Source organism: Manacus candei, unplaced genomic scaffold, assembly GCF_025592945.1.
Source record: "Manacus candei isolate 608988 ecotype Guabito, Panama unplaced genomic scaffold, ASM2559294v1 h1tg000066l, whole genome shotgun sequence".
Classification (NCBI taxonomy): domain Eukaryota; kingdom Metazoa; phylum Chordata; class Aves; order Passeriformes; family Pipridae; genus Manacus; species Manacus candei.
The window spans coordinates 1-10119 of NW_026138114.1; the positions used below are offsets into that span (position 1 = coordinate 1).

General features: G+C 66.7%; 1 protein-coding gene across 1 annotated transcript; it reads left to right on the plus strand.

Annotated features, from left to right (window-relative positions):
- Positions 1 to 146: 146 nt before the first annotated feature.
- On the plus strand, positions 147 to 10092 carry FASTK (Fas activated serine/threonine kinase). Its single transcript, XM_051806030.1, has 10 exons — positions 147 to 284; positions 618 to 1221; positions 3603 to 4073; positions 4618 to 4766; positions 4963 to 5179; positions 5281 to 5440; positions 5994 to 6085; positions 6386 to 7004; positions 7307 to 7421; positions 9513 to 10092. The coding sequence occupies exons 2-10, from the start codon at positions 663 to 665 to the stop codon at positions 9597 to 9599; spliced, it is 2469 nt and encodes an 822-aa protein (XP_051661990.1). The 5' UTR covers positions 147 to 284; positions 618 to 662; the 3' UTR covers positions 9600 to 10092.
- The last annotated feature ends 27 nt before the right edge of the window (positions 10093 to 10119 follow it).

Below are 10119 nucleotides of genomic sequence, written 5' to 3' on the forward strand. Positions count from 1 at the left end.
GGGGGCACCGGGACCGGGGGGCGGGGCTCCGGGAGGGGGCGGGGCCTGCGCGTCCAGCCACGCGCTCCGCAGGACCGCAGCGCGCCTGCGCCGGCAGCCCCTTCGCGGCGCGCTCCCTCATTGGTTGGGGCTCAGGGGTGATTTGCATACGGCGCGCGCCGGCCCCGCCCCGGAAGGTTCGCGCGCGGGGCGGGGCCGCGAAGATGGCGGCGGGGCCGCGCTCCCGGTCCGCGTCCGGGGCCCCGCAGCGCTGAGCGGCGGGACCGAGCGGCCGCCAGCGCCATGTACGGACGGGACGGGGCTGGGGGGGAGCGGGGAGGCCCCCCGGGGGCCGCGGCGGGCCCGTCGCCGCCCGGGGGTCGGTGTGTGCCCGGGAGAGGGCTGTGGGCCGGGGGACACCGGCCGGGCCGGGGATCTCGGGACCGCGGCGCTGGGCGGGACGGGGACCCGGGCAGGGCCGAGGTCCCGGTGCCAGGGGCTCGTGCGGGTGGAGGTCTCTGTGGATGGGGGGACCCTGACAGGTCGGGGGTCCCCGTGGGTGGGGCGGTCCCTGTGCCCCCGCCGGCCCCGGCCGTCCCGCAGCCCCCCTCACTGCCCGCACCCCCGCTGTTCCGCAGGGTCCCCCGGAGCCGCGGAGCCCCCCGCGCCGCGCCGCCCCCGCCATGCTGTGCCCGCTGCTGTGCCCATGGCTGCGCGCTCTGACCCGGGCGGGCCCGCGGGGCCCGGCTGCCCGTGAGCGCCGCGGCGCCGCGATGTTCCCCGCCTGCTGCTGCGCCGGCAAGGCCAGGCCGCGGCTGCTGCTGCCCCTGGACCCCTACGGCCATGGGCTGCTGCCCCCCGTGCCCCCGGACGGCGGCCGGGGCCGGGCCCACGGCAAGAGGAAGAGCTGGAACTTCATCCACGAGAAGATGAGCTACGACACCTTCTTCACCATGAAGCGGCTGATCGAGCGCTCGCGCAGCGTGGGCGAGGTGCTGCGCTGGGTCACACAGAACCCAGGCAAGGTGTCGGCCAGCCACTACCCCATCGCGCTGCACAAGCTGGGCCAGCTCCTGCAGCAGCAGCCGGGGCCGCCCGCGGGGGCCGGGGCCGGGCATGGGCCCGCGGGGCAGGTGCTGGAGCAGCCCGAGTTCCACGCGCTGTGCCAGGCCATCGTCAGCGGCTGCGCCAAGTTCGACAACTTCAGCATCGTCAACTGCCTGTACGCGGCGGCTGCGCTGGGTGAGCCACCCCGGGGCGGGACGGCACCGGGGCCTGGGACCAGCTGGGTGTGTGGCACCTGGAGCTGTGCCCTTCGAGGGGCACGGACTGCTCAGACCAGTTCTGCTCTGTTTGGGGGGGCAGGAGGGCTGGATGCCCCTCAGGGAGGGCTCTGCTCAGGGGGCAGCACTGCCCTGGGGCACCCTGCTCTGAGGGTTCTGCTTGAGGGGCAGGAGAGCAGGGTGCCCCTGGCTGCCCCAGGAATCAGTGCTGGAGCCGGCGGGAGCCAGGACGCTGGGCAGCACTGCCTGGCCAGTGTGGATCAGCTGCTCCTGGAGCCCAGTTCCAGGCCCTGAAACACCTGAGCACTGAGGTTTCAGCCTTGACTGAACCCTTCCAGGGCACAAACCCTATGTCACCAGGGCTATGTCACAAGCCCTATGTCACCTCTGCAGGGAAGAATGTTTGAGGTGTTTGGGTTCCTGTGCAGCTGCCTCTGGATATTACAGAGCTGGGGCTGTGTGCCAGGGGTTCCTCCTTCACTGGGCACAGAAGACCCTGCACGTTCTCCTGTCACAAGGAGGGGATTGGGGTCTGTGTAAAAGAGGAGTGGGCAGGAGGGCCGGGGGGAATCCTGACCCACTCAGGTGAGACCTCACCTGCAGAACTGCCTCCAGCTCCAGGGAACAACAGCAGGAGGACGTGGAGCTCCTGGAGCAAGTCCAGCGGAGGCCCTGGAGATGCTGCCAGGCTGGAGCCCCTCTGCTCTGGAGCCAGGCTGGGAGAGCTGGGGGGGTTCCCCTGGAGAAGAGAAGGATCCAGGGAGACCTGAGAGCCCCTTCCAATGCCTAAAGGGGCTCCAGGAGAGCTGGAGAGGGACTTGGCTCAAGGGATGGAGGGACAGGACATGGGGGAATGGTTTCTCACTGCCAGAGGGCAGGGTTAGATGGGATCTTGGGAAGGAATTCCTGGCTGGGAGGGTGGGGAGGCCCTGGCCCAGGTTGCCCAGAGAAGCTGTGGCTGCCCCTGGATCCCTGGAAGTGTCCAAGGCCAGGCTGGACGGGGCTTGGAGCAACCTGGGCTAGTGGAAGGTGTCCCTGCCCGTGGAAGGTGTTCCTGCCCGTGGCAGGGGGTGGAACAGGATGATCTTCAAGATCCCTTCCAACCCCAGCCATTACAGAATTCCATGATCTGGCGGGTGCCTGCCCTCCGTCTGCGGCTCCCCCCAGCCGTTCTCGTTCCCGTCCCCGGCCGCCCCCTCGGGCCGGGGCTTGGCGGAGCTGCCCGGCCGGGGTTGCCGCAGTAACTCGAGCCCCTGGCGGGGGAGGGCTGCCGGTGCTTTTCTTCCCCCTCGAGCCGGCGGCGCCGGGTGTTTGTTGACGCTGAGCCGGGGCTGCCCTTGCCGAGACCCCGTGCCGGGCTGCCCAGCTCTGCTGTTCCCCCCACTTGGTTCTCACCCCTCATTAACACAAACTCCAAGCCCCTTTTGAGGCCTTTTTACAGAACAAAGCAGCTGCTCAGACCAATTCTGCACGTTCCTCCTCCTGAGTTGTGGTTAACGATAACCCACAGTGACTCGCCCTGTACTGCCCGTGCCAGCTCAGCCTCGGGGGGGACGGGGGGCTCTGGGGCCTCCCAGCACTCTGTGCCTCTGCTGAGGAGATCCCTCCTGACAGCCGAGGGCTGGATAACGCTCCCGAGCTGCAGGGAAGTGTTTCCCTGGGAGCCAGGTCGGACAGGCTAAAGCTGAGCCGGGAAATGGGAGAAGGTCAGAAAAGCCAAAGGATTAGTCTCTGCCGGAACAAACAGGGTTTAGTCTGGTCACGTGAGAAGTCTCAGTTGTTTTCCAACCACAACTTTTTTTAAAGAACTTTTTGAGGTGAATTTTTTGGTTGCCCAGAGTAGCTGTGGCTGCCCCAGCCCTGGAATTGTTCAAGGCCGGGTTGGACAGGGCTTGAAGCAACCTGGTCTTGTGGAAGGTGTCCCTGCCCTTGGCAGAGTGAGGAACTGGATGGGATTTAAGATCCCTTCCAACTCAAACCATTCTGGAATTTTGGGATTCTATGACTTATTTGTCCTGAAGATGTTTTAGACTTAGGAAATGAAGCTCTCTCATGCGGGTGAGCCGCAGGGCTCCCGTTCCGGTGGGGTGGTGGGAACGACCCCATAGCTCCACGTGGTGTTTTCCATGGTGCGGGTGTGCTGATGTTCCAGCCAGGCTTTGCCTTCCCTTCCCCTTCTGCTACTTGGTTTGGTCACTGACGCGGCACATCCGTCCTGCCCCGGCGGTGGCCTCGTGCCTGAGCTCCGGAGGCGGTTGTGCTGTGGGGCTGAGGTGTGAACTGAGCTGTCTGTGGCGCTGATCCGTGCCCAGTGTCTGACCCGTGCCCGTGCCCCTGCAGGGCTGCCCGGGGAGTCGCCGCTCGTGCGGGTGCTGGAGGACGAGTCCCGCAGCCGCCTGGGCCGCTTCAACCAGAAGGACGTGTCGATGGTGTTCAGCAGCGTGATGCGGCTGCACCCCTCCAGCCCGCACCCCCTGGTCGAGTCCTGCCTCAGCAGCCTGGAGCGGCACCTGGAGAAGGAGCGGCACCCGCAGACCCTCTTCCTGCTCCTCTCCTACTACCGGCTGCGGGCGCAGGCGCTGCAGGGCCACGCGGCCTCCGACCAGCAGCTCATCAACAACCGCAAGATCCTGCGGCTGGTGCGGCACACGCTGGGCCAGGTGAGCGCCATGCGGGAGCACGAGCTGGCGCTGCTGGACGAGATGCTGGCCCTGTGCGCCCAGGAGGCCAACAACAAGGCCCTGGAGGCCATCTTCAGCTCCCAGCTCTTCTACGAGAACCGACAGGAGCGCTTCATCCGCAGCATGGCAGGTGAGGGGTGCCCGGCTGGGCTCCCGGCATTGCTGCTGCCCGCACAGGGGACACAGGGCTCTGGCTGAGCGGGGGGTATGGAGGGCTCTGGCTCTGCAACCTTGCCTTCCTGGGCCCCGGGGACATTGGGGTGGTGAAATCCCTGGCTGGGGCCCTGCTGGGCTCCAGGGGTGGAGCAGGAGGAGGTGTCATGGCCACTCTGTCACCAACTGCCCAGCTCAGCCCTTCCAGAGGGGTGGGACCCCCCGTTTCTCCAGGGTCTGGTTTCCCACCGTGCCTCCAGGCTGGGTACAGTGGAATTTCAGTGGGATTTTACAGAAGGGCTCCACCCTGTGCATGCTCCTGCTGTGCTCCAGCTGTGCTTTGGCTGTTCATGACAGGAATCTGCCTGAGCCTCTCACCTGGCCCATACCTGAGGGTTTTTGGGAGCTGTCTGGGTTTTGGGAGGGCTGGTGCTGCTGTCCGGTCCTGTTCCCCTTGCCTGCCCTGGGCCCGTGGTGGGGGCAGAGGCAGCCCCGTGACAGTGCCCGCGCTGCGTTGGCAGAGTGGCTGCCCCGGAAGGCGGAGAACCTCACCCCCTACACCATGGCCCTCATCGCCAAGTACGTGGCGCGGCACCGGCTGCGCGAGCCGCGGCTGCTCGACACCATCGCCAACTTCCTGCTGAAGCGCGGGGAGCAGCTGGACAGCAAGGTGAGCTCCTCGCTGGGCACACCTGGGCTGGGGGAGCCGTGGCCCTTCTCCCCAGCACAGTGGGGTGTCCCAGGGGATTGGGGTCATGCCCTGACCCTGGCAGGCTCTGAGCTCCCATCTCTGCCCAGCGCTGGGCAGCTGGCCCCGGCCTGTCCCTCGTACCTCCCCGACCCCATGCCCTCTCCTCCTGCCACAGGTGATCCAGAAGCTGGTGTTCCCCTTCAGCCGGATGAACTACCGCCCCTCCAACCATGGGGAGCTCTTCCCCAAGCTGGAGGCCATCCTGGAGCAGAAGGCTGGCAGCTCACCGCTGGCCACCGTCAACATCCTCATGTCCATGTTCCAGCTCAGCCACTTCCCCCAGACCGTCCTGCACCAGGTCTTCTCCCCAGCCTTCATCACCAACGTCATGAGTACGTGGGGCCTTTGCTGGGGGCTCCCAGCTGGCGGAGGGCTGGGGCGGGGATGGGTGGGGGGTGCCCGTCCCGGTGGGCTCCATCCTGCTCCCCCCCAGGCAGCCCCTACGCGCTGATCGTGCGCCGGTACCTGTCGCTGCTGGACGCGGCGGTGGAGCTGGAGTTCCGGGAGTACAGCGGCCCCCGGCTCGACCCGCGGTACCGCGTCCTCATGTTCGAGCACGCCCTGACCGCCGACGAGGCCAACAGGAAGTACAGGTGAGGGGGCAGTGCCCCTCCACCGGTCCTCTCTGGGGACGGGGGTCCGTGACCTGCCCCGGCAGGATCACAGATGGTGCCGGGGGAAAGGCCCCGCAGCAGCTCTGAGGCCTGTGGGGGAGCTGTGTAGAATCACAGGATCATTTTGAATTGTAGAGTTGTTTGGGTTGGAAAAAGCCTCTGAGAACCCTGAGCCCACCCATCCTCCAGCACTGCCAAGGCCACCGCTGACGTGTCCCCAAGTGCAACATCCACACAGCTGTTAAATCCCTCCAGAGCTGGGCACTCTCCCCTGCCCTGGGCAGTGGTGCCAGGCCTGGGGAGCCCTTTTGGAGGCCTATAGTGTTGTGGTTTCTGGAGGAGCTTTTCTGCAGAAGGAGCCAGGGCCTGACCCCTCTCGCCCCCCAACAACAGAACCCAAAGCTCCTGTTCTTTGCTTCCTGCTCCCGGGGGTTCCCGTCTCTGCGTGGATGTGCTTGGCAGGAGGACGTGTCAGCTGTGTTTGGGGACACAGCCCCCACAGTGCCCCCCTGACTGTCCCCTCTTCTCACAGCTACAAGGGGCTGGTGGCCGAGGCACTGCGGCAGCTGGTGGGGGAGGAGTGCTACCGACAGGACGAGGTGCTGCCCCCGGGGTACTGCACAGGTAACCCCCTGGGCCCTGGGGAAGGGGCTGCCAGCTGGGAGGGGTGTGTCAGGGCCTGATCTGGGAGGTTATTTAGGGTAGAACAAGTCCTGGCTGTTTCTGTCACCCCCTTCCCTCTATTGCTGCCTTCTGTGGCACTTTGGGAGGAAGCTCCTTGAGTCCTCCCGCCACAGGAAGGGGGGGTTTCCTGTGCCTCTGTTCCCTGGCACAGAGTCCCAGCTGGGCCACAGGGGCCCTGAACCCATGTTCCCTAAGTCAGGGGTTCCCAAAGGCTCACTGATCCCTGTTGCCTCTCCACAGATTTCCTGCTGTGGATAAACCGTTCGGGCACAGTGCTGCCTCTCTCCCGCGTTCCGGCGGCTTCCAAGGCTCCCCGAGCCACGTCCCCTGCCGCCATGTCCCTGCGCTCCAGCGTCCTGGCCCTCACCTCGGACTTGCAGGACTTTGCCCCGTTTGCTCCAGAGACGCCCAGCAGCCCCCCAGGCCCCCGGGAGAGCGGCCGGGCCGGGCGGTTCCTGCCCGCGCTCTGCCCGGCCCTGGGGGGCCCCTGCTTCCAGCCCCCCTCGGACTATTACTGTGGGCTGAGCAAGGAGCCATCCCTGGGCAGCCCGGGCAGCTCCACGCTCAGCAGCCCCTCCGAGTGCCTCTCGGCTCCACCGCCGGGCACCCCCGACTGCTCCCCCCGCGCCTCCGCCGCCTCCCTCTTCCAGTTCCCCATCGGCAAGATCCTGGAGGAGGAGGAGGCCGCCGGCCGCCCTGGCCACGAGCACGGCTGCTTCCAGGGGGAGCAGGCCCAGGAGGACCCCGAGGAGCGGAGCCCCCCCGCCGGTGACGATGCCGGCCCCCCGCCCTCGCCGTGCCGGCCCAGCCCCAAGCGGGGCCCGGGCGAGGGGCCACAGGGCACCGAGGAGATCCAGAGGTACAGCGGGGGGCCCTGTGCCCGGTCCCTTCTGGCACTGCCGCCCTGGCACTGCCTTCGGCTCCTGCCCCCTGCGGCACTTGGCCCCAGCACTGTGGGGCACCTACAGACCCCCGTCCCCACCGCCCCGGGGTGCTGGGAACAGCTGGCCCTACCACCAGCAGGGTCTGTGGGGGCTTGGAGTGCTGCCCTTCATCCGTCGTGGTTGTGGGGAGCAGGGTCTGTGGGGTGGGGTGGCGCTGGGACGTGGGGTGATGCTGTGATGTGGGGTGACACCGCCATCCCTGCTGTCCCCTGTGCAGGGTGGTGCTGTCGGTCAATGACAAGTGGCACTACTGCCAGAACTCCGACATCCTGGTGGGATCCCGCGCCATGAGGGACCGGCACCTGCGGCTGCTGGGATACTGTCTGGTGCAGGTGAGCGCTGGGGCCGTGGGGTACGGTGGGTGTTGGGCTGAGAGCTCAGAGCTGGCATCTGATGGGCCTGGAGTTGGGAGCTGGCATCCCCATGGATGGACGGGGTCAGAGCTGGCATGCCCACTGTAAACACGCTAGTCCCTGTGAGGGGAAGCAGGGATGAGGGGAAACGGGGATGACTCATCCTCACAGCTCCTTCTCGCCCTCCCCCACCCCACCCAGGACTTTTTCCATGTGGCTGGAGGCTGACACCAGCTCTGATGGAAAGCAGGGACAAGGGACAGTCAGTCCTGAGCAGCGAGATCTGAACCTGAGGGAGGGGAAGGGGAGGGGGCTCAGCCCAGGCCAGCAGACCAGTGGCAGCATAGGCTGCCAGGGCTCAGGGTGAAATCAGGTGGGGACACACAGGTCCCTGTGCTGTGACTCGTGATCCCATGTGCTGGGGAGAGGGAGGGAGGTTGGACCCTGCCCACCCTGGTGCCCACCCTGGTTCCAGCCCTGGCTGCTCTATGCAGAGCACTGGGGCTGGAGGAGCCCTCGGGCTCCAGCGCAGCCTTCACAGGTGTCTGCAGCTCCCTCAGGAACCTCCAGGTGTTGGTTTAGGGTGTGCAGCTCCCACATGCCTGTTTATGGGTGGTTGTAGCCTGAGGATGGATCTTTCTGAGGTAAACGGCTCAGAAATGAGCCCTCGGTCCTGTTCACTCCTGCACGGCAGAGCTGACCGGAATTACAGCCATTCCCAAAAGCCGTCCCACAGCCGTTCCCAAAGCTCCTCACCCCCCGCTGCCGCCGGGCCGTGCCAGCACCGGCTCCTCCTCATTCCACAGCTCAGCAGCCCAGAGCCCCTTGTTTGTGCAGAGCTCTGGAGTCCTGTGACTCTGCTGAGGAATTGCCTGGGAGCTGCCCAGGGCTGGGAGCACGGCCGGGAGCAGGGCCGGGAGCAGGGCCGGGAGCAGGGCTGGGAGCAGGGCTGGGAGCAGGGCTGGGAGCAGGGCCGGGAGCAGGGCTGGGAGCACGACCGGGAGCAGGGCTGGGAGCACGGCCGGGAGCAGGGCCGGCTCTCCCTTGGGCAGCATTTGGGCAGGGCTGGCCATGGCCCCAGAGCAACAGCAGGGCCGAGCCCCCATCACGCTGAGGGGGCTTCCCGATGCCCACCACTGGGCTCCAGCTGGTGCCACAGGCTCTCTGGGATGCCCTTGGCTGTGGAAAGCACAGCAGGGACCCACCTTAAGGGACCTTAAAGCTCATCCAGTCACCCTTTGCCATGGGCAGGGACACCTTCCACTATCCCAGATTGCCCCAAGCCGTGTCCAACCTGGCCTTGGACACTTTCAGGGATCCAGGGGCAGCCACAGCTTCTCTGGGCAGCCTGTGCCAGGGCCTCACCACCCTCACAGCCAAGAATTCCTTCCTAATATCCCATCTATCCCCGCCCTCTGGCAGTGGGATGCCATTCTGTCTTGTCCTTGTCCCCAGTCCCTCTCCAGCTCTCCTGGAGCCCCTTTAGGCCCTGCAAGGGGCTCTCAGGTCTCCCTGTGGAGCCTTCTCTTTTCCAGGTGAACACCCCCAGCTCTCACCTATATTTCAAGGGGCTCCAGCCCTCAGAGCCTTCCTGATGCTTTATCCCTCCCCTGTTTTGCCAGTGGTTGGAGTGCAAGTCCCAGTGCCCCTCATTCCTGCTCTGTGAGTGCTGGTGGTGCTCTCAGGGCTGTTAGGCCAGCAGAACTTCCAGTTCTCCCAGTACTCCTTCCCCCCTCATGGAGGCTGGAGAGCAGGGCTCGAGATTCCTTCACGAGTGTGCCAGGCTCGTCCTGGCTGCAGTGGGGGCTGGAACGGGCCATGGGTGCTCCCTGGGCCTGCCCCTCCCTGCACCCTGTCCAGGGCTGAGCGGGGGTTTGTCCGTGCTTCCCGTGCCCTCCATCCCCTTGGCAGGAGCTGCGCCGGCCTCCTTCCCAGGGGGAGCGTCCCACATCCTGTTCTTCCTCCCACCACCACCCACAGCTGCAGTGGGCTGGGGGCTGGTGGTGCTGGGGGTGCAGGTGGGGCTGGAGCTGGTGTCACTGCTCTGACGTTGTCCCTGTCCCCTGACAGCTGCCCTACACGGAGCTGGAGAAGGTGAGTGGCATCGAGGAGGCCAAGCACTACCTGCGGCAGAAGCTGAGGGAGCTGCGCTTCTGAGGGATGGACCCGGGGGGGGCTGTGGGGGGCCAGGTGGGTGCTGCCAGCCCCTTCCCCTGGGCAGGGGGATACGGAGCTGCCCCCCATCCTGGGGGGCCAGGGGGATATGGAGCTGCCCCCCGTCCTGGGGGGCCGGGCTGTGGGCCCAGGCTGTGGGCACCTGTTCCCACGGGGGCGGGGGCCTGTGAGATTATTTATTGCCGTTATGGGGGGCTGGGGTATGACTTGAGGGGTGCGGGGGGTTGGTGCTGGGGGTGGGGGGAAGGTCCCTCATGGCCCCCCTGCAGTGGCTCTGCCACCCCAGCGTCGCTGCAGGGGCCAGGCCTGGGCTCCCCTCGGCACTGGGGGTGTCCCTGTGCCCCCAAGAGCTGCCGGGAGGGGGTTTGGGCCTGGCCCCTCCCTGGGGTGCTGGGGGTCCTGGGGGGCTACAGCAGACCCCGCGCAGGGCTGGGAGCGGGTGTGCAGAGGGGGCTGTTCCCAGGGCCTGGGCCAGGAGGAGGGGGGAGCTTGGGAAGGGGGG